The sequence below is a fragment of the Hyla sarda genome, chromosome 3 (genome assembly GCF_029499605.1).
Source record: "Hyla sarda isolate aHylSar1 chromosome 3, aHylSar1.hap1, whole genome shotgun sequence".
Classification (NCBI taxonomy): Eukaryota; Metazoa; Chordata; class Amphibia; order Anura; family Hylidae; genus Hyla; species Hyla sarda.
In genome coordinates this window covers 97,935,644-97,959,986 of record NC_079191.1, presented here as the reverse complement: position 1 = coordinate 97,959,986, position 24,343 = coordinate 97,935,644, and the positions used below count along the sequence as shown (strand labels likewise).

Below are 24,343 nucleotides of genomic sequence, written 5' to 3'. Positions count from 1 at the left end.
CTAGCGGTCACAGATAAACCTGGTGCTTAGCACAGTGGGACATTTATAAGAAGAGGTGAAAGCACTGGGTGTTGCCCTTGACAGTCCATCACATTCTGCCCCCTTGTAGCACAGGGCAGTAATTCTTTGCCATGTCTGATATCACTGTTTTCCCATTATGTTAATTTCTATCAATGTTGTCCAATGTTTTGGAAGTTCTGTTCCTTCTCTCGGCTTTTAATATCAGTGGGGGTGGGGGGGGCATTTTTAATGGGCTTTACACCACTTCAATGTTCTAAATACATGTCCCTGCAAATTATGCGCAATTGCATTTTTTTGCGCAATTCCCCCCCCCCCAATTTTCAGTAGAACATCTTACAAAGTTGTCTACGGTTTGGTGCACTGTCTCCCACTTTTGGCAGTGGAGCTGTATTTATTATTTGCACAAATTAAATTTAGAAATGTGGTGGTTTATTTTTTTTCCCCGCAAAGCATACCTTTTTTGCTCAAACCTACACCACCTAATAGGACATGTACAAAGCTTAAAGGGGTTCTCCAAAGGATAGGGGATAAGATGCCTGATCGCGGGAGTCCTGCTGCTGGGGACCCTCGGGATCTTGCGCGCGGCACCCCGTTTATAATCAGTCCCCGGAGCGTGTTCGCTCCGGGTCTGATTACCAGCGACCACAGGAGCGACGGCGTGTGACGTCACGCCCCCGTGTGACATCACGCTCCGCCCCTCAATGCAAGCCTATGGGAGGGGGCGTGACAGCTGTCAATCTCTGCAGTTCACTGGTTTCTATAATTGAGCAAAATTTATCAAGTCCCGTGCACCATTTTGGTAAATTTTGAGCAACTGTGCAAACAATACACCAAGCAAATGGATAAAATATTTACTACCTTACAAAAAACATTGATAAATGTCCCCCAGCATGTACATACCTTGTTCCTGGATATATTGGGGAGACCTACTAAGCAAATTGAGTCAAATTGAACCTGTGTTTTATGCTGTGCCTCAGGTATACATAGCATTATAGAGAGGGTAAGGTTATAATTTATATTCTGCAGAGAACACCTTTATTGTGTTTTAGACATGGTTTTAAGAAGTGTCTAATAAAGGAGGCATGGCTATGAAATATGCGTAAAATATTGTAAATTATATCTGATTTATAAATGTGGACACCATTACGCTGATGGAAAACATTGGTGTGAAGTTAAGCTCACCAAAAGCTGGTTTACTGAAGAGAAAAACATCTAACAAGATGTGCCAAATTTATCACACTGTTTTTATACTTTCTGAATTTAAGATTGTATTAATACATCTGACCAATAGCATCATGCTGTCCTGGGGCTATGCAGTCCCCCATAGCATCATTCTGTCCTAGAGCCATGCACTTCCCCATAGCATCATGCTGTCCTGGGGCCATGCACTTACCCATAGTATCATTCTGTCCTAGAGCCATGCACTTCCCCATAGCATCATGCTGTCCTAGAGCCATGCACTTCCCCATAGCATCATGCTGTCCTAGAGCCATGCACTTCCCCATAGCATCATGCTGTCCTAGAGCCATGCACTTACCCCATATCATCATGCTGTCCTAGAGCCATGCACTTACCCATGGCATCATGCTGTCCTAGAGCCATGCACTTACCCATGGCATCATGCTGTCCTAGAGCCATGCACTTACCCATGGCATCATGCTGTCCTAGAGCCATGCACTTCCCCATAGCATAATTCTGCCCTAGAGCCATGCATTTCCCCCATAGCATCATGCATTCTTAAAGCCATGCACTCCCCATAGCATCATGCTGTCCTAGAGCCATGCACTTCCCCCATAGCATCATGCATTCCTAGATCCATGCACTTCCCCCATAGCATAATTCTGCCCTAGAGCCATGCACTTTCCCATAGCATCATGCATTCCTAGATCCATGCACTTCCCCCATAGCATAATTCTGCCCTAGAGCCATGCACTTCCCCATAGCATCATGCATTCCTAGAGCCATGCACTTCCCCCATAGCATCATGCTGTCCTAGAGCTATGCACTTCCCCCATAGCATTGTGCTGTCCTAGAGCCATGCACTTCCCCATTGCATCATGCTGTCCTGGGTATATGCACTTCCCCATAGCATCATGCTGTCCTAGAGCCATGCACTTCCCCATAGCATCATGCATTCCTAGAGCCATGCACTTCCCCCATAGCATCATGCTGTCCTAGAGCTATGCACATCCCCCATAGCATCATGCATTCCTAGATCCATGCACTTCCCCATAGCATAATTCTGCCCTAGAGCCATGCACTTCCCCATAGCATCATGCATTCCTAGATCCATGCACTTCCCCATAGCATAATTCTGCCCTAGAGCCATGCACTTCCCCATAGCATCATGCATTCCTAGAGCCATGCACTTCCCCCATAGCATCATGCTGTCCTAGAGCTATGCACTTCCCCCATAGCATTGTGCTGTCCTAGAGCCATGCACTTCCCCATTGCATCATGCTGTCCTGGGTATATGCACTTCCCCATAGCATCATGCTGTCCTAGAGCCATGCACTTCCCCATAGCATCATGCATTCCTAGAGCCATGCACTTCCCCCATAGCATCATGCTGTCCTAGAGCTATGCACTTCCCCCATAGCATTGTGCTGTCCTAGAGCCATGCACTTCCCCATTGCATCATGCTGTCCTGGGTATATGTACTTCCCCATAGCATCATGCTTTCATAGAGCCATGCACTTCCCCATCGCATCATGCTGTCCTAGAGCCATGCACTTCCCCCATCGCATCATGCTGTCCTAGAGCCATGCACTTCCCCCATCGCATCATGCTGTCCTAGAGCCATGCACTTCCCCCATCGCATCATGCTGTCCTAGAGCCATGCACTTCCCCCATCGCATCATGCTGTCCTAGAGCCATGCACTTCCCCCATCGCATCATGCTGTCCTAGAGCCATGCACTTCCCCCATCGCATCATGCTGTCCTAGAGCCATGCACTTCCCCCATCGCATCATGCTGTCCTAGAGCCATGCACTTCCCCCATCGCATCATGCTGTCCTAGAGCCATGCACTTCCCCCATTGCATTGTGCTGTCCTAGAGCCATGCACTTCCCCATTGCATCATGCTGTCCTGGGTATATGTACTTCCCCATAGCATCATGCTTTCATAGAGCCATGCACTTCCCCATCGCATCATGCTGTCCTAGAGCCATGCACTTCCCCCATCGCATCATGCTGTCCTAGAGCCATGCACTTCCCCCATCGCATCATGCTGTCCTAGAGCCATGCACTTCCCCCATCGCATCATGCTGTCCTAGAGCCATGCACTTCCCCCATCGCATCATGCTGTCCTAGAGCCATGCACTTCCCCCATCGCATCATGCTGTCCTAGAGCCATGCACTTCCCCCATCGCATCATGCTGTCCTAGAGCCATGCACTTCCCCCATCGCATCATGCTGTCCTAGAGCCATGCACTTCCCCCATCGCATCATGCTGTCCTAGAGCCATGCACTTCCCCCATTGCATTGTGCTGTCCTAGAGCCATGCACTTCCCCATTGCATCATGCTGTCCTGGGTATATGTACTTCCCCATAGCATCATGCTTTCATAGAGCCATGCACTTCCCCATCGCATCATGCTGTCCTAGAGCCATGCACTTCCCCCATCGCATCATGCTGTCCTAGAGCCATGCACTTCCCCCATCGCATCATGCTGTCCTAGAGCCATGCACTTCCCCCATCGCATCATGCTGTCCTAGAGCCATGCACTTCCCCCATCGCATCATGCTGTCCTAGAGCCATGCACTTCCCCCATCGCATCATGCTGTCCTAGAGCCATGCACTTCCCCCATTGCATCATGCTGTCCTAGAGCCATGCACTTCCCCCATTGCATCATGCTGTCCTAGAGCCATGCACTTCCCCCATTGCATCATGCTGTCCTAGAGCCATGCACTTCCCCCATTGCATTGTGCTGTCCTAGAGCCATGCACTTCCCCCATCGCATCGTGCTGTCCTAGAGCCATGCACTTCCCCCATCGCATTGTGCTGTCCTAGAGCCATGCACTTCCCCCATCGCATCATGCTGTCCTAGAGCCATGCACTTCCCCCATCGCATCATGCTGTCCTAGAACCATGCACTTCCCCCATCGCATCATGCTGTCCTAGAGCCATGCACTTCCCCCATTGCATTGTGCTGTCCTAGAGCCATGCACTTCCCCATTGCATCATGCTGTCCTGGGTATATGTACATGGATACAGTCTGGAGTGGCCCTGCAGGGATAGTTCTCCCCTCTGTCTTCTGTTCTCACCTTGTACCATGTAGCTGCTTGGTCCATGGAGGCCACATGCAAAACGGGCTTTAATTGGAAAGTGAGGTAGCTTTATTGCTGTGTTATTGTCTGAGGCCAGTGCTCTTGGCCTTTTCCCTATGTTGGGGTATCCACTTTTTTCTAATATTTCTGAGGTGTCCCTTGGCAATAGTCCATTCAGACACAGTGTGACAATAGCCAATGTGATCTACTGTTATCCCTGACAGCCATATGTTAAAAAGGTTGTCCAGGGACTGATTTTTACGTGTAAGTAGCCAGGATTGTCAAAATAAATAAACACATGTTTTCACCTGCCAGGATTCCCCGCAGCTGGGGTTCCAATGGTGTCCTGCTCGTGCTGCCCACCACTTCCTGCTATCCTCTTAACACAAGTGTCTATCAGACCGTCGCTGGTTATAGCCAGTGATTGGCAGAGCAGCTACTTCCTTGTGTCAAGTCTTCACAAGATAGGAGCAGTGGGGATTGGGCACCAATGAAACGGCAGTGGCGTGCAGTGAGAACAGACTTTATTTATTAATTTTTTTTTAAACATGTAAAAAGGAGTCCCCAGATAACCCCTATTAGCCTTTCAGAAGCGCCTGTCTAAGCTGCTACCTATAAAACATCTGTATAGTAGCTCGGAGTTCTGATGCACACACTTTGGGGGAGATTTATCAATATGTGTCTGTGTGCAGCCACTTCACATCATTTTTCATTTCATATCATTTTATTTATTTTTTAATTTTTTTGTCTTTGGCTTCTGTGCACCAATTTTATCAAAACTGTGCAAGACGTTGATAAATTTTGCACAAATGAAAAATCATCTCAGAACTTGCTGTAGGATGTAATTTTTCTAGGCCATGGCAGAGGTAGTATGAATTTGCATTTTTTTTTTGTTTAACGCTTGTGCAATATTTTTGCACCTTTTTAAAAAAGACACAGGTAAAGGACATCTACAGCGCTGATACTTTATAAAAAAAAAAAAAGCTGCTGCCCTCCCCCCAAGGAAATTATAATAAAGTGCCGCCCACAGCTCCTTCCCTTGTGGTTATCCCCTTCCATCCTTCCCCTCCCAGCTCACTGCTGGATGACTAGAAGTGGCGATATTGACTGGGCAGCGATACTTCGTTTCCATGAGGGCAGTGTGGAGAGGCCCTGTAGTCTGCACAGTGACAAACATGTGAGCGGCCGTGCTGCTGCTATGAGTGATGGCCGTAACCCTGTGTTTCCTTCTCTTCAGGAAGGAGAGCGAAGCTAGGCGGCCGGCGCACGTCACGATGGAGGTGGGGAGTATGTGCTGACGCCTCTCGTTGTATATGAGCGCATGTGGTGAGATCTCTGCACCTCCTGGGTTGTAGTGGTGTCTGGGGTAAAGTTTGCAGCCAGCCCCTCATTTACGCTTGCTTGTGTAGGGCTGGCCGTGCTGACAGCGTAGCAGAGAGGGGGTTTACTGTGCGCAGGCGCTCGCAGCCTATACTTGGAGATCTATCAAAACCTGTAAAGAGGAAAAGTTCCTGAGTTGCCCATAGCAACCATTCAGATCGCTTCTTTCATTTTTAACAAGCGATCTGATTGGTTGCGGATCAACTGGGCAACTTTTCCTCTGAACAGGTTTTGATAAATCTCCCCCCTTATGAATAGGAATGAGGTGGGAGGAGAGGGGCTGGCACGACTATCAACGGGGGAGTGCAGGGATCTCCCGGCGCATCATGGGCATTCGTGATGTAGCGTCCAGCAAGATGGCGGCCCCATAGGGAATAACAGGTTTACGCTACGAGCACTAGGGGACCAGGGAGCGACTTCCGGTGACGGCATAGCGGCAAAACGGCGTAAGACAGGTACTTAATTGGTGCTGCAGATGTCCTTTAATAAATCTCATCCACTGCAAAGTAACAGTGAAGCACTGCATTTTAGTCACTTTTGACAAAGATGTCTATTTTGAAATAGAAATTTGTGCATAAACTAACTGCGTAAAAATGTTGTGGCAAATTTCAGCCAATAAAATGTCAGGAAGGCAATGAGAAATCTCTCCCTTTAAAAAAAGGTTAGCTAAACCTGCAGACTTCAGAGCAGGTTCATCTGATTGTCTAAAGTGTATGGTGACCTTCCGCATCTCCCATGACAGATGATGTGGGTTAGGCATGTCTGATTTCGGTCGCTCGGCCCTATTGTTCTGGCTGTGCTGAACGTTCATGCGTATGAAGGGATAGATCTCGTGCCAAACCAACATTTGGCTAACAGGTATTAAAAGTGTCACGCCCCCTTTTCGCATATTTGTTAGATTTAAAAGGGGTATTCCGGCTTTATATATCTTATCCCCTATCCAAAGGATAGGGGATAAGATGTATGATTGCAGGGGTCCCGCTGCTGGGACCCCTGTGATCTCTGTGCAGACCCTGGCATTCTGTGCCGGGCGCTGCCTCCGAGATCAAGACGTGACGTCTCCACACCCCCTCCATTCATGTCTGTGGGAGGGGGCATGATGGCCATCACGCCCCCTCCCATAGACATGCCCGGCACAGATTGCCAGGGGTTGCACAGAGATCGCGGGGGACCCCTGCGATCATACACTTTATCCCCTATCCTTTGGATAGGGAATAAGATGTATAAAGCTGGAATACCCCTTTAACCAGAAAGCATTATAATGGGAGCAAGGTTATCATTTATATTCTTCAGAGAACACCTTTAGGCTGGGTTCACTTGTACCTAACATATCATGCAGCCATTTACCGCATAGTGAAACCACGTGTTTGGCTGTGAATAGCCAGATACACTTCTGGCTTTGGCTCATAAACTACAATGGCAGTTTTAACGCAGCCTTAATTTTGTGGCTCTATTAAGTATTGGATGGGATATGAACCATTGCTGTTCTGCTTTTATTTACCCAGATGACTCCGAGACACCAGTGAACCTGGAGACGATCATCCTGGATCCTGAGGCCGAGGTAATGAAGAACTGACACTTTTCAATGCAGAATCCGCTCAATTGCGGAGCGTTCTGCAGATCTTAATATCCACAGCACGGCCCTTATTCTGCATAGATTTGTGGGCAACATATAAGAGGGAAATGAAATGTCCAATTTACTTGTATTGGATGTGAAATGTCAGCAGATTTGTTGAGGATTTAGTCATGGAAAATGCGCCTAATTCCTCATTAAATCCTTCACGTGTGAAATACTCTCAATGTGGTATGAGCGGGTAGTACTGCAAAAATTGCAGATGCTTCCTACAGTGTTATGTGCATCAAATACATTTTTTATTGGTCAGAGGCATGTATTATATATGTTCAAAAGCATGAGGTTATAAGCACATGACACTGTAGTATGTTTCTTGGTCAATTCTTGGACCCGGGTTATGTAAATAGTGTAGCTCGCAGGGTTACGCAATTTCCGTAACTCTCATTAAAAGTTGTGTGAATTCTCTACTTCGGCTGCTTTCAGCTTTTCAAACCACTTCCAGGTCACTGCAAACGGGCCGGAGGGTCTGAAAAAGCAACCCCTATAACCTTGTACATATTTTATTCTTCATTGTGTGCCATTATGTGAGGTTGTAACTCACTTTGTGCTATACATTTACCATAGGAGGTAGATCTAAACCACATGCGAATAGGAGCCATTCAGGGATTTGAGGTGCTCAGGAAAGTTCAGGTAGGCTGGAATTTATTACATTTATGGTGTTTTCCTCGCTTACGATTCTTCATTTGTAACTTGTATGCTAAATTTTGTGCTCTTTGTTTATCGTCCTATGTCTTAGTCACTGTGTATAAAACCTGTCTGATAAGATCATGTCCTTTATACTGTATATAGAACTCATTTTATATGAATTTTCCTTTCTATTCCCTTGAATTGTCTCCTCATGTCCATCACTGCTTTTCCTCTAACTTACCCTCTCTCTACCCCTGTAGACCCTGTGCCTGCGTCAAAACCTCATAAAGGTGATTGAGAACTTGGAGCAGTTGGTGACATTGAATGAGTTGGACCTGTATGACAATCAGATTCGTATAATCCAGAACCTGGAGAACCTGAGTCAACTCCAGTGAGTCTACTCTGAGAGGCCATTGTATGTTGAAATTATCGTAGGTCGGGGGATCACTGTATTTAGACCTGACTTTACTTCTTTATGCCACGAGTTGTCACAGCCCCACGTATGACACTAAATTGGATCTATCAGGTTTTCTGTACTCCCTCATTGCAGGGCAGAATATGATGCATTAAAGGGGTACTCCACTGACCAGCGTTTAGAAAGTAAATGTTCCGAATGCAGTTTTCGCGCTGCAGGGGCCAGCCACGCCCCCTCTAGGCAAGTCTATGGGAGGGGGCGTTTGAGGGGGCATGGCCATGATGTCACAAGGGCGTGTGGCCGAAACGACCACCCCCCCCCCCGCAGCACAAAAACAGTGTTCACAACATTTACTTCCGAACGCTGGCCAGTGGAGGACCCCTTTTAAGTTGCGATCTATTCTGTGATTTGATTTAGTGTTTTCATGTCAACCATTGTTAGAATGCTGTCAGGATTCTTCCTGCATACAGTCATACTCCGTGCATATGTTATATTCATGTCACCGCCGCTCCGAACTGTCACTGCTGCCCTGGATCGTCGCTCACAATCATCACGTCCCCAGGGTGTCCCCGCCGCTCCAGACCGTCACCACTGCCCTGGATCGTCGCTCCCCATCGCCATCATCACGTCCCCGCCGCTCCAGACCGTCACCACTCCCCTGGATCGTCGCTCACAATCATCACGTCCCCAGGGTGTCCCCGCCGCTCCAGACCGTCACCACTGCCTTGGATCGTCGCTCTCCATCGCTGTCATCACGTCGCTGCGCACGCCGCTCCAACTGAATGACGGAACTGCGCGCGTGGTGACGTGATGACAATGAAGGAGAGTAACTGCTATGCAGTGGAGCCAGAAGAGGATGGTCCGGAGCGGCAGGGACAGGTGTGAGCAGACGGGGCACATTAAACAGCTATCCGGTGGCAGCTGAAGCAGTCTGCGCTGCCGGATAGCCGTTTATTCGATAGCCCCGACATACAAAAGCATCGTATGTTGATGCTGCCTTCAACATACGATGGCCTCTGAGAGGCCATCGTATGTTGAAATTATCGTAGGTCGGTGGGTCACTGTATTTAGACCTGACTTTGGTTAAGGGTAAGTTCACACGTATGCAGATTTGCTGCACGTTTTTCGGCTGCAGGTTTCAATGTAAAGTAAATGACTGAGCACCGCTTCTAATCTGCAGTTACAAATCCTGCTCATCATATCTGCGCAGGATCCTATACGTGTGAACGTACCCTACAGAGGTATTTCAGAGCCTCTTCAGGGTGGGATTCTCTGCCAGTTTCATTCCAAATCTGCCGGTCTCTAATGCTGAGCACTTCCTGGTTTCCTCACGATACATATACAGTCATTGGAGCAGGCATTTCGTATGTGTGAAAAGGAGACTGGGAAGTGCTTGGTATTGGCAGAGGGGGATCGACATCGGGTAAACATAGTTCATGCCTCCATTCTTCATCACATAGGCACTGTAAAGATTATACATGGGAAGAGGGGGAGAGCAGCTAAATAAAAGCAGAATGCTAATTTCCGATATGGTTAATACCCATAATCCAATGCAGTCACTGGTTTTGGGTTGGACCAGTATTCCTCTAAATATTATATTCATCAAAAAGTAATATTTTCTCTAAGCAGTCTGGCTGTATTTGTAATAAAAAGGAATTGTTTTCCGATAATAGAAATCCTGAGGCTCTTACAACTAGTAACGGGAAATCTTTTTGATGATACTTTTTTTTATTTTTTTTTTTCAAATGGTGGGGACTAAAGACCTGCATCCAAAAAGTGAACATGGTCTAAGCCATAGTCACAATACCAGACAGCCTATTGGCACTGTCTCTGTGGGAAAAGAAAGAACAGACCTGTTCCTCCTCCTGGACAAATTATTTAGAGATCTGAAATCGCTGCAGTTCCCCAGAAAGAATATGCTGCCGGTACATACAAGAGCATAAAACCTAAACATGTAGGTTACTGGACACGAGTATATAAAAATAATGAAATCTGAAGGTTGTTCTCGTATTACAAAAGGATAACACACTGCAGAGAGAAATATACACTGAATGACCACTTTATTAGAGATCGCTGTTCTTTCACGCTTTATGAAAATGAGACACGTGACCCTGGAGCGAGACCGAAAATCAGGTGAAGGTGTTTCTGCTGATCAGTCTCAATGTGCATCTAGAGCAGTGGTCTTCAACCTGCGGACCTCCAGATGTTCCAAAACTACAGCTCCCAGCATGCCCGGACAGCCGTTGGCTGTCCGGGCATGCTGGGAGTTGAAGTTTTGCAACATCTGGAGGGCCACAGTTTGAGACCGCTGATCTAGAGTAAGGAAGCATACCAAATATTACAAAATAGATGTATGGTGGTTTGTCTGTTCACTTTGTTGTCTGTTCACAAATCAATGTGAATCTACGCTAGAAATGGAAAATCCAATGATCTGAGCAGTGGAAATTAGGCCTGGTGATTGACGCCAGGCTACCTGGGGTAAGGATTTTATGAGCTGACAATCTTGTGGGGGTTTCTTCTGATACAGTGAATGATGTGATCAAAAGAACACAGGCAAGAGATCCTGTGGGCATAAACAACTTGAAAAATAGGTCAGGATGTCAAGTAAACTGCAGACAAATACAATGCTGGTGTCTGAACACAACACGTTCAATAGTACGGTCAGACTATAACAGCTGATGACCAGGGTCCATGCTATCAAGGTAGAAACGCAAGACTTCAGTGGACAAAAGTACAAAATGAGAAGCTGCAGCAGTGGGAAAACTATGGTCAGTGGAATCCAGATTTCTGTGGCCCCATTTGATGTGAGGGGCAACATTTGGGATAAAGTGCATGAATCAATGAATCTTTCCTGTCAGGTGTGCACAGTTTAGGCTGGCGGAGGGGGTGGTATTGTGTGGGGAATGGTTTTTGGCACACCCTGGGTCCTCTGATTCCCTTGCATGGATGTTTGGACATTAGGCTTATTTAGTATTGAGGATGCCCAAGTTCACCCCCCCCCCCCTCATGGCAGCTGTTTACCTTATGGAAGAAGGATACTTTAAGCAGGACAATGCATCGTGCCACAAGGTTTCATATAGTCATAGATTGGATTCAGGAACATGATAGCGAGTTTTTCTTGCTTCCCTCACCTACACAGTTCCCAAATCTTAATCCTATTGAACATCTCTGTGACGATATATGGTGCGTTAATGTACTGACCACAGCACAGAAGAGATCGGCGCTCTGGTCAGTCACTGGCTAAGGTGAGACACTGCTGCAACCAGTGATTGGCTGAGCGACAATGTGACGTGTTGACCACAGCACTAGGAAGTAAAGCAGCAATGACGGAGGCTGTGAGGGAGGTAACTACAGTTTTTTGTTTAAGCAGGCAGCTTGGGCATGTTTAAAAAAAAAAAAAAATACACCTTTCTTTCCGTATAATCCTGTTAATGTCACTTGCAGAAAGCCCAAAATTCCATCAGAACGAATTTAGCACCTCATGGAATCTCATCCCTTCCCCCAATATCCCACCACACCCCTACCCTTCAATTCCCTGGTTGAACTTGATGGACGTATGTCTTTTTTCGACCGTACTAACTATGTAACTATGAATCTGCCAGAATGAATTACTGCAGTTCTTAAAGGGGGTACTCTGCCCCTAGATATCTTATCCACTATCCAAAGGATAGGGGATAAGATGTCTGATCACGGGGGTCCTGCTGCAGGGGACCTCCCCTATCTCTGCTGCGGCACCCCAGACATATGGTGCATGGAGCGAACTTCTCTCTGTGCCGGATGACTCCTGGCGTCATGGTCACGCGCACTTCCCATGCCCCAACACCACCTCCCCTCGCCGCTCATGATGTCACGGCCATGCCCCCTCAATGCAAGTCTATGGGTGGGGGCATGACTGTCATCACGCCCCCTCCCATAGACTGGCATTCAGGGGGCGTGGCCGCGACCTTACGAGCGGGGTGCGGCCGTGACGTCACGAGCCTCCAGCGCTGTAAACGAATGCCAGGTGCAGCATGGGAGATCCCCTGGGCTTAGGGGATAAGATGTCTTGGCGGAGTACCCCTTTAAGGCCAGAGAAGGACCAATGTTCTACTAGAGGGCATCTTTAATAAAGTGGCCATTCGTGTATATTGTTATCAAGAAGGTAAAATAAGGTTCTGTTTGCTAAGCAGATTCTGCTACATAACCGTTTGCCAAATAGCATCAAAACAATCCCTGGAGTCTTTCCCGTTGTTACATTTATACAACACCAGATGAGAGTATTAGGATTTTTAGTCCTGACTTCCCACGTGACAGAAAGTTAAAATGTGGTAAAATCTTGTGTTTGCAGAATTCTGGATCTTTCATTCAACCTTTTGAAGCGAATTGAGGGTTTGGACTCCTTGACTCAGCTTAAGCGCCTTTACCTGGTGAACAACAAGATTAGCCGCGTGGAAAACATCAACAATCTAACGCAGCTCCGCTTGTTGGAATTAGGCTCAAATCGTATTCGGGTAAATGTTGACGTAGAGCTTAGTCCTTTCACTACTTATATGTAACATTACAGCAGTCACCCTCAGGAACGTGCAGAATGTATCGTACAGGTTGTTATAGGGAAACCCAGTGTTTATGTAATGTGCCAGAAGACATTTATTGCAATTTTTATTTAATTCTTGATTGATCACGGAGTATTTACAGGTAGTTGTTGCTGACAGTTGCCCTACATTATACAGTATAGTTATATTTAGGATTATTGTGATCTTTCAGTGGACCCAGGACTGATAGTCCATAGGATACCCACTGATCACCAAACATCTGTGGACCATAGGTTTCTGGATATCTTTGCAACTTTTTTATTTTTTTTTCCCCCCAAAACATGAAACAATGTTGTAAATAATCTGGATTAAAAATGTCCTACTGTTTGCAGCTCCTATCAGACCTATGTGCATCCATTATTGCAGACTACATTGTGCTTTCTTATGGTGAACAAGCAAGACCTAGACTTCCATTTTTATTGCATATTTTTTGTGCATTCTCCAACAGAGTTGTAGTTTGATAAAAGATACCTAAGTGTTTAGGGATTGCTAGAACTAGCGGGGAGAAACGTGGCTACGCCAGTGTTTCCCAACCAGGGCACCTCCAGCTGTTGCAAAACTACAACTCCCAGCATGCCTGGACAGCCAACGGCTGTCCAGGCATGCTGGGAGTTGTAGTTTTGCAACAGCTGGAGGCACCCTGGTTGGGAAACGCTGGCATAGCCACATGTTTCTCCCCGCACGCAACCTGAGACAGTTCAATAGATTCACATTATGAGACCATCATGGTCACGTAGAGAGAGAACCCGCTTAGCATAGACTTCTCCAGGCTCATTCTAGCGATTAGTAGGGAATCAGACCCTGACTTTAAAACTCAGTGACCCTTTAATGTATGAAAGGTAGATATTAAAGGGTTACTCTAGTGGAAAAAAGTTTAAACAGATTTGTAAATTACTTCTATTAAAAAAAAAAATCTTAATCCTTCCAGTACTTATTAGCGGCTGTATACTACAGAGGACATTCTTTTCTTCTTGGGTTTCTTTTCAGTCTGACCACAGTGCTCTCTGCTGATATCTCTGGTCATGTCAGGAACTGTCCAGAGCAAGAGAAAAATCCCCATAGCAAACCTATCCTACTCTGGACAGTTCCTGACATGGACAGAGGTGTCAGCAGAGAGCACTGTGGTCGTGACAGAACAGAAATCCCAAAAGAAAAAGAATTTCCTCTGTAGTATACAGCCACTAATAAGTACTGGAAGGATTAAGAATTTTTAATAGAAGTAATTTACAAATCTGTTTAACTTTCTGGCACCAGTTGATTTAAAAAAAAAAAAAAGGTTCCACCGGAGTACCCCTTTTAAATGGGCACTTTCATTATATAAAAAGTTTGCTATGCCAGAGACGTATATCAAACGTTTTGATCAGTCTGATCAGTAAAACGAGCTGGGAGAACTGCAAACTCAAGACGGTGATATTATAGAAGTCTGTGGGACTGTCTCGCTCTCATACAAGAGAAGTGTCCAGCCGATCATTCTAGTGATTAGTTGGAATCTGAAAACCCAGACCCCGACCAATAAATAATTTTGACATGTCCTTAGGACCAAAGCAGGAGGTCACACCCTGCCTAAGAAACATGTCTGGTTGCTCCCTGGGGTTCAAATGATAACTGCAATTTTGAGTTCTGTTTTTGGGTGCGCTCACACTGAGTAAATCAAGAGGAATCCACGCTGAAAAATTTACGTGCGGAAAAAATAATATTCTATTTGCGCGCAAAAATGGGGGAGAAAGAAGTGAAGGGTTTTTCAGCCATTACCGCGCGAAAACTGTCGGGCGGAATTTTTTTTTCCATTGACTTCTATTGATTTCTTCTCGCGGATTCCGCTTGAAGACTGAACATGTTCTTTCTTCAAGCGGAAAGGAATTCAGCGTCGGAATTCCACTAAAAGAATTTCCGATGTGTGAACAGGACAGCGGAAAAAACATTAAAGTCAATGGGCAGAGGAGATGTGCATTAATTTGGAGTGGAGAACTCAAGAGGAATTACTCAAGTAAATTCCTATTGAATTACTCCATGTGAACGCTCCCTTTGTGGAATAAAAAAATAATAAAAATAAAAAATAGAAACAAACTAAAATGTATTTATGATGTTCTCTTCTCATGAGAATTATTCATAAATAGCATCATATGAGTTTAATCATAATCTGTCGTTGCAGGAGATGGAGAATCTAGATACATTACGGGATCTGGACAGTTTGTTCCTAGGGAAGAACAAGATCACAAAGTTGCAGAACATGGATACACTGACAAACCTGACAGTCTTGAGTGTGCAGGTAATCTCGATGGCCATTACGGTGCAGACTTCTGCTGTCAGCACATAGGAGCAACCAAGTGGACAACGTGTGTGGTTGTGAATAAAAATATTACTAATACTAAATAATAATGAATTGGGGTTTTCCAGGATATTTATATTGATGACTAGAGATGAGCGAACTTACAGTAAATTTGATTCGTCCCGAACTTCTCGGCTCAGCAGTTGACTTTTCCTGCGTAAATTAGTTCAGCCTTCAGGTGCTCCGGTGGGCTGGAAAAGGTGGATACATTCCTAAGAAAGAGTCTCCTAGGACTGTATCCACCTTTTCCAGCCCACCGGAGCACCTGAAAGCTGAACTAATTTATGCAGGAAAAGTCATCAACTGCCGAGCCGAGAAGTTTGTGACGAATCGAATTTACTGTAAGTTCGCTCATCTCTATTGATGACCTATCTGTGGAATTGGCCACTGATATTAGACTGGTGGGGTATGGCTCACAATGATCCACTGACTGCAGGGGCTGCAGCGTTCTGTTGAATCCTGTGGCCTCTTCATTGTTTACCAGGCACCGCTCCCTATATCTTTTTAGGGGTCCATTCTGGGACTGAGCTGCGGTACTGCTAATAGAAATACCTGCTGTACCAGTTAGTTAAAACACCACAAATCTAATACAGTGGTCCCTCAACATACGATGGTAATCCATTCCAAATGGACCATCGTTTGTTGAAACCATCGCATGTTGAGGGATCCGTGCAATGTAAAGTATGGGACAGTGGTCTACAACCTGCGGACCTCCAGATGTTGTAAAACTACAACACCCAGCATGCCGTTGGCTGTCCGGGCATGCTGGGAGTTGTAGTTTTGCAACATCTGGAGGTCCCCAGGTTGAAGACCACTGGTATTGTAGGTTATACTCACGTGTCCCCGCAGCTCTGGACAGTCACCGCTGCCCTGGATGTCGTCTTCAATCGCTGTCGCCGTGTCCCTGTGGTGTCCGGCAAAGCCTCTGCTTCCCCGGCATCCTCGCTCTCAGTCGCCGCCATCACGTCGTTACGCACGCCGCTCCTATTGGATGACGGGACGGCGTGCGTAGCGACGTGATGATGACTATGGAGAGCGACGACTATGCAGGGGATCCCGAAGAGGACGCGCCGGAGCCCCGAGGACAGGTAAGTGATCATCAGCGGACCACACAGGGCATTGTAAACGGCTATCCGGTGGCAGCTGAAGCAGTCTGCGCTGCCGAATAGCCGTTTATGGGATGGCCGCGACATACAGAAGCATTGTATGTTGATGCTGCTTTTAACATGCGATGGCCTCTGAGAGGCCATTGTATGTTGAAATAATTGTATGTCGGGGCCATCGTAGGTCGGGGGGTCACTGTATTGATGGGTTATCCTAAGTCCAGCAAGGGATCCTACTATCTGGATCAACTTTATTATTATGGTGACCAATTGAAATGCATATTCTGTGTTTATAACCTTATTTGTATGCTAACCTGCACTACCAACTGAGAGGTGCTTCCACAACTAGTATGGGAGATTCCTTTCCCAAAGGTGTAATGTTCAGTCATAGGGGGTGTTACTGAGCCCAAAGAGAGTCCAAATCCCTGGGTTTGTGCAGCTTTCAGTTGTATGTGCGTCTTTAGGAGGCACAAACAGTTGGAAAACACAACACTGATCAGGGAAAAGCAGATGCTTTTCTTGTAACCTATTAAGTTTCCAGAGTTCTTGTATCCGCCATGGCATGCGGACGTCTTACGGACATAGACTGGATGTCTTGCATGGTCAGTCCCATGTAACACAAGCACTTTATATGACCAGTCAAAGCTACCAGAAACACGCTGGTTGTGACTGTTTCAGCTGTGCTATAGTACAAAAAATGCAAGCATATTTTGATCAAAGGTTTTAGGACCAAGTTGTGTACTCTGTAGAACTTGTCTGTTTAGTATATGTTTTATCCCGTTAATATACATTAACTGTGTGAACTTTCTTCCCCCCCCCCCCCCCCCAGAGTAATCGCCTTTTGAAGATTGAAGGTCTCCAAAGTCTTGTGAACCTGCGTGAGTTGTACCTGAGTGACAATGGCATCCAAGTCCTGGAAGGTCTGGAGAACAATGTGAGCTGCAGGAAGGGGATGGATTTTAAGCAAATGCATAGAAGACCTGAGGTTTACTGTCCCTAAAATGGTTATCCAGGAATAGAGAAAGAGCTAGTTACTCCCAAAACCAGCACCACACCTGTCCTCAGGTTGTGTGTGTGACCCGCATTAATCTTTTTAGATGCGTGATCAAAGTTGATCGCGGCCTCTTAAAATCCTGAGATTAACTGCCGGTTAGCTCAGGGATGCTGATGGGGATCACTGCAACAAGCTGAGAGGACGGCCGGAGGTCCCTTACCGTGCTCCGTGCCGTCCAATCGTCGCTCCTTTACTGCAGCCCTAAGGGAGTGCCAATTACTTTGAACAATGCTATGGCATAGCATTGATCAGTGTCTGCAATCTACAGATTGCAAGTAATAGTCCCCTATGAGGACTAAAGTAAAAGTATAATAAATAATAATTATAAATGTGAATTAACCCTTCCCTAATAAAAATTTGAATCACCCCTCTTTTTCAAAAAGTTATAACATTTTTTTTTTATATATATAAAAAAGCCATTTCTCACGTGACATTGAAAAAAGTATCGGTAATTGGTATCGGGGAGTACTTAAAAACAAGTATCGTACTCGTACTTGGTCTTTAAAGTATCGGGACATCCCTAATGTAAAGTATTCTATTCAGTGGTGGGGAGTCCAGAATTTGTGGGGGTGGTGACATGGGTTTGTTAAAAGAGAATAAGAATGATCCCTTTGTTTCTCATTCTGTCTTTTAGACTAAACTCACAACATTGGATGTTGCTTCTAACAGAATAAAGAGAATTCAAAATATCAGGCATCTGACAGAACTCCAGGAATTCTGGGTAATGTTTTTTGTGATTTATTCCTTATTTCCTAACTGCGACATGTAGCCTACAGCTATCTAAGGTTAAGGCTCTGTGATGCTGTTTGGCTAAGCAGGCAGGTCCATGTGGCAAGATTGACACTAGGAAATGCTGACTAATTTCTCGGTCGCTCTTCATTGGAGGACACCGATACTATTGAGTATATGCTCTTGCCACTAGGAGGCGCTGACACTAGGAAAAAGTTGTCTCCTCCCTGGCAGGATATACCAGTCCACTGGAAGCTAGGTAATCGGTTTTATCTAGTGTCAGTAGGAGACAAGACACATGTTTGGGTGCTCCCCAGACCTGGTCTTTTTTCATTATTTTCTAGTAAGGATGGTTTAGTTAGGATTTTTTTCTCCCTTTTTAATTTGGGGGTTCAGGAGCATGGCGCTACCTGTTCCCCCATAGGCGACAAAGGGGCACGGAACATAAGTGTCAACCCCTTATCGTCAACGGCCAGCGCCTGGAGGTTTTACCCTGGGTCCAGGTCCCCCACTCGCACTGCTATATTAGCCTGGTATGATGTAGCTTGGCCATAAGCTGGTTGAAGACGCCTGGGTGAGGATGAGAAGATGGTGTCTGTCCCTCACCTTCTGCACTCCGCTAGGGTTTCTTTCTCATGCTCTGCCCCTCTCCCTCATCTTGTTCCCAGGGTGACAGGAGGCCGAGCGCCTGGACAACAGGGCCCGCAATTCGGCTCCACCATCTCTGGCACCACCAAGTCCTCCATCATATCGGCCGCACTCCAGTACCCCACTTTCTGTGGGAGGGTTTGAAGGAGTGATCCTGTGCGTTCAGGAATCCAGTCAGCCAGACGTCTGCTTGATTTACTGCTACTTCGGTTCAACTACCATACATTTCCCACTCCGTGGATGGAAGTGCAGGTAACCCCCTGCCAAGGTGTAGTTCTGAGTGAGTCACCCCATTTTGCTCCATGGGCCTTTATACAATTCACCACATACTGGTTCGCAGGGTTCCCTGCTTTACCAGGTTCCTCTCTGCATGCCTGCCGCTCTCACAGATGAAGGCTGGTAACCCACTTTCGATGTGTGGTACTGAATGCGGGGACCTGGTGTGGCCATGGCCCTTATGTCATATAGCCAGACTGTGTCTGCATGGCTTCTGATCCACCAGGTCACCACCTCCTTTCCTGCCACTGCCGTGACAGCATCCGGTTCACTCACTTTCCATGTGACGTTCCACAAAGTGTCTCTGGGTTCATTGAACCTGTTATACCAATCAGACTTCCTGCATCTGCGACAGCAGTCCTGGTGTGGGGCACCATTAAAAGATGGGGTGTGGGCGTTTCCTATCCTACAGGTTCCATGGCTTTTCATGGCAATGGCAGCACTCTCTGTTCCCTTTCTAAGAGTGCCACATTGGTCTGCTAGGGGCATGGTTGTGCCACACCATTGGGTGCCGAGTCTGTCTTTCATACTGCCGGACTTTTGGATGTCTGTGATTCCTTTTGTGCCTGCAGTCTTGCTTCCTCACTACTATCGTGAGGTATCCATGTCTGTATTGGCACGTGTAGAGCCCACCTTCCCTTCTGTCGGTGGGGTGTGCCTCGGACCTTCCTGTAATCTTGTGTCCACAGGTCTGCAGTGGTTGAGCACCTCTGTTCTGGCATGGGGCATGGTGAGGCGTCACAGACAGTTCAGCACCCCCCCCTTATGCCTTCAGGTATCTTCCTGGATTCCTGTGCAGGGTGGCTCAGTTGCCTGCTCGGTTGGCTTACACATGACCAGACTGCATCCGTTGGCGCCCATCTAGTCCAGGGTTTCACCCCAATGGGGTGTTCCTCCCAACTCTGTTGGTTGCTGTGTGTGTGCTTCTTCCTTGCATTTGTAGTCACGTATTTGCATTTTTTCCCAACTCCAGTGTCCAGGATTGCGATCTCTCTGGGGACACACATTGGCTCCTTGATATGTTCTCGCAGAGTTCCTGGGGCTACGTTTACCCAGTACTTTGTCTGTTGCCACAGGGCGGCATGTCCCTGCTCCTTCAGTGCCTGGTGCACTTTGACAATCCCCCTTCCACGAGGGTACAGGGATCAGGGGGCTTGGCATGGTCAGTGCCTGAGTTTCATCTCGACCACCCCTCCACTAGGGGAACTATTTCACTGGTCGCTTTCTACTACCGAGATGAAGCAATCTCTCTTCCTACTTTGTAGGTGGGATATCTATCTGGGCCCTTGTTTTTCGCTGAGAGCATTCAGAAGAGCCTTTCGCTGTCTCTGCCTGTGTGCCCACTATTGCAGCCTGACCCCCTACTGTTTCTTGGTCATCTACTGCTGCTCAGGCAGCCTTGGCACTCTCTTCTGTTGGAGGGGTTTCTGCTATCGTGTGGCTCGGCCACAGCTGGTCTAGCCAGTCTGTCGTTTGGGTTCTACAATTGCTCTCCTCCTCCCTTGGCACAATCTCCCTAGTAGGGTGTGTTCCTCCTTCCTTTTGACGTGGTCAGTTGCGCTGAACTGACACCACAGTCTTCTAGACTAACCTTCCTGTGCCCAGAGCCTGGGAGTCCCAGCCGGGTTTCCTTTTGTTCCCCCTCCGTTCCCGTCATGATGGTTTTTTACATCGGCGTGCTCTGGTCCGCTTGGGCCCAGGATCGGTTGGTCTCCTTGTCTTGGACACTTTGCTAGGATCCTGTGGAGTACCTACTTTTCTAGGTCTGCCCTCCTGGTTCTTTGGGCCTTAGTGTCTGTTGAGGTCTCGGGTATGTGTAGTGGTCCTGCTCAGACTTCTCCGCGATCCCATTTATGGGGCAATCTTTCTGTACCGCACTTCTTCTGTCTCTGCACGGATGTTAGTCACCTGGAGCGTTTCGCAGACGTTGGGTTTCCTTACCCTTCGGGTATTAGTCTTCCAGGAGACTCGGGGACCTCCAAATTCCCATGTCGGCCTCTCCGATGTTCCGGGATACTCCTTTTCAGGGTCTTCTGCTCCTTTCTTGGCCGTTTATTCTTCCGTGTCTGTCTTCCAGGTGACTCGGGAATCTCCAGCTTCCATGTCTGTCACTCTGGTGTTCCGGGATGCCCCTTTTCTGGACATTCCGCTCCTTCTTGTCCATTGTTCTCTTACATCTTCTACTTCGGGGTCCTCTCTCGAGATGGAGGGCGTTCCGGTCGTCCGGATTACACCAGTTGAGCTATGTCCTCCCAGGTGCTCGCTGCGGGCTCCTGGATAGGGGTTTTGGGTCTGCAGCTGTTCGGGTCTTCGATCTTCCGCACCAGGCCTCTCTAGAGCCGGTTTCCGTGTTTCTTTTTTCTGGTGAGTTTCGAGCCTCCATCTCCTGTGCTCGCCTTCTGCTCAGGTGTACATTGCTCTCCCGGGCTTCTTCCGCTATGTTCTCTGGATGGGGTTCTTTTGTTGTGCCATTTTCAATTTTTGTTTCCCAGCTGGGCTAGCCCTCTGTTTGATTCTGTGTTCCTTAGAGTTGATTCCTACCTACTTCCAGGATGGTTCCGGCCTCTCTGGCTTCCAAGTGACTTTTTCTTGTCTCTCTGAGGACTGTATGTTTAGAGTCTCTGTGAAGGACAGTCCCTTCCTTTTGGGTCCCAGTCCATCTCCATGGACAGGGGATCTTCCAGGAGCTCCTTTTCTAGGCCTCGGTTTTCTCTGGCCTGGGGTCCAGGTGGCTTACGTTCGGAGTTGGTTCAGTCTCTGGACTGATTCCCTGTCTTTGGTGGGTGGTCTTCCCACCCTAGGGGACTACTTTGGTACGTCCCATCAGTATCTGTTTCCCCCAATGAAGAGCGATCAAGCAAAGGAGCTTTTTGCACTCCCTGTAAAATCTTTCTCGTAACCTTCATTGGGGGACACCGCACCCACCAATTTCTTCATTTTATTTTTTGGTCCGAATACTCTTTTTCCGTTTTTTTTTTTTCTTATCCAGGATTCTTTTCTAGGGTCCTTTGTGACAAAACTGATTACCTCACTTCCAGTGGGTGGGTATATCCTGCCAGGGAGGAGCTGACTTTTTTTTTATCCTAGGTGTCAGCGCCTCTTAGTGACAAGAGCATATACCCATCAGTAAGGTTACGAGAGAGATTTTACAGTGAGTACAAAAATCTCCTTTTATAATACATTACATTAATCATACATATCAAAATTTGTTAGAAAAACAAGGAGGGTGCCACTTAATTCTAAGGGGGAAAAGTTGACAATTTCAGAAATTAAATCATTGTTGTAATTCTTACATTTGTTTTGCAATCACCACCTTAGGGTAGGGTCACACGTGCCGTATTTTGCTGTGGCGTATTTTCCTACCGATTAAAGTCTATGGGTAGCAATATGCGGCACGTGACCCTACCCTAAGGAAAACCTGGAGATCACATTGAGACAAAGCCTTTGAAAATTCAAAGTTTACAAAATTGCAAGGCCAGAATTTATTTTTCAGTGTGCATCTTGTCACTTGTCTATTCCAGCTAGGAGTGTTTTATGTGTGTGTTCTTTATCACAGATGAATGACAATTTAGTGGAGAACTGGGCCGACTTGGAAGAGCTGAGTGGTGCCAGTGATTTGCAGACAGTGTATCTGGAAAGGAACCCTCTACAGAAAGATAACCAATACAGGCGCAAAATCATGCTGGCTTTGCCTTCTGTCCGCCAGATTGATGCAACGTTTGTCAGATTCTGAGTTGATCGATGGTATTATGCCTCTTTCCTTCCTACTGTAGCAGCACAGTACAACTCCAACCTCTTACATAAGATAGAAATCTCCTTTCGCATCATCCGACCGCTGCATTACTTTATGTTCCCTGCACTGCATGATTTTCTCATATCAACCTGAATGTTAATAGCTCATTACATAGACTCCACTGCTTGTCATCCTGAGATGCACCTTTGATTGAATTGAAATTACCCCATACAGTGGCGCCACAATACAGTATTTATTTCTGGACAGTAGTCCTTTCGTTAATTTTAACCTCAGCATATCGGCATTACATGAAACTTTCCATTTCTGGCCCATTTGTAGTCATTCCATCACTTTACATGTCACTGCACTAATAGATCCTGTAATATTCCTCATGGCTGCATCATATTGGAATGTTTGTTACATTTTTTTTTTTTGCAAAAGTTGGTTTTATATATGCAGCATGGACACTTTTTTTTTTTTTTTTCTTTTCTTCCAAGCACACACAAGACCTTGTTTAGGGTCAGTCATATAGAGCTTTTGTTATCAGCAGCAGTACATTACTGTAAAAAAAGAAATTGAACTTTATGTAGAAGTGGAAGTTAACATTATCATAAAGAATGGCCTATGTAGATGGCATCATATTTTTTTTTCCTAATTTGCTTGCCTGTGTTAAGCCTCTTTTTATTATCCCCCTATTATACAAATGGGAGGTTAAAAATGCCCAAAGAGGACATATCAGCTGGGGATCAACATATAATTAACAGCCCCTAAAAATCCACTAAATATAACTTATCAAAGAAAAAGCTGTATATGTCACATGTGACTTCTAAGTCTGTACTGTGCTGCTTCTTCTTCAGCTGCCCACCTCACTTCTTATAGCCCCTGGAGGCACAGTGTGACATTGTGAGATCTCTAGTGGTTATGGAGGAAGCTGTTGGAAGCTTTAGTGGTACCATATTTCTATGAGTAAATTTAGAATTCTAAGAGCCCTATCCATCTCATTGAGGGATATTTTATCAGACCTTTTCAGAAGAAAAGCTGACAAGTTGCTCTCAGCAACCAATCAAATTGAATATATATATTTTTTTAATTCAAGTTCTCTGGGGAACAAAAAGCAATGCTTTTGAAATACAGGTGCATTTTGTGTACTTTAGAGAGGTTTCCTCATAGGCACACTATTTTTAAAGGAAAACTGTCACCCGTTTACCCGCACTATAACCCGATGCACGGGGTTATAGTGCGGGTGAATAGGAGACCGATGCTGGGTCTCTGACTGCTATACTTACCTGCTATCCAGAGCCCAAGTCCCCCTTTTCCTTAACTGTAAAGTTTTACAACATAAAGACAATATGGCACATCAAAAGAGTGTCAAGATAAGCAGTCTTGAGATTGGATCATATTGTTAACATCAAATAACTTTTCCAAGCAAAAAAAAAAAACGCATGAAAGCATCAGAAGAGTAACTATAAAGAGGGGGGGGGGGGGGGCAGGGGAGGAGAAAGAGTCTGCTTCCAAAATTTAGCAATAAGGATTTCAGCTGCTAAGACAAACGGTT

The 24,343-nt window shown here is 46.3% G+C and overlaps 1 protein-coding gene across 2 annotated transcripts in view; it reads left to right on the top strand.

Annotated features, from left to right (window-relative positions):
* The window catches only part of PPP1R7 (protein phosphatase 1 regulatory subunit 7), a 63,206-nt gene extending 39,922 nt beyond the window's left edge, over window positions 1-23,284 (top strand). For both annotated transcript variants that reach the window (XM_056564743.1, XM_056564744.1), the window contains exons 3-10: window positions 7,176-7,231; window positions 7,868-7,933; window positions 8,191-8,321; window positions 12,673-12,835; window positions 15,069-15,185; window positions 17,178-17,282; window positions 18,037-18,123; window positions 22,612-23,284. In XM_056564743.1, the coding sequence (XP_056420718.1) occupies window positions 7,176-7,231; window positions 7,868-7,933; window positions 8,191-8,321; window positions 12,673-12,835; window positions 15,069-15,185; window positions 17,178-17,282; window positions 18,037-18,123; window positions 22,612-22,788 (902 nt within the window). In that variant the 3' untranslated portion in view covers window positions 22,789-23,284. The remainder of the gene's footprint in view (window positions 1-7,175; window positions 7,232-7,867; window positions 7,934-8,190; window positions 8,322-12,672; window positions 12,836-15,068; window positions 15,186-17,177; window positions 17,283-18,036; window positions 18,124-22,611) is intronic.
* Window positions 23,285-24,343: the final 1,059 nt, after the last annotated feature.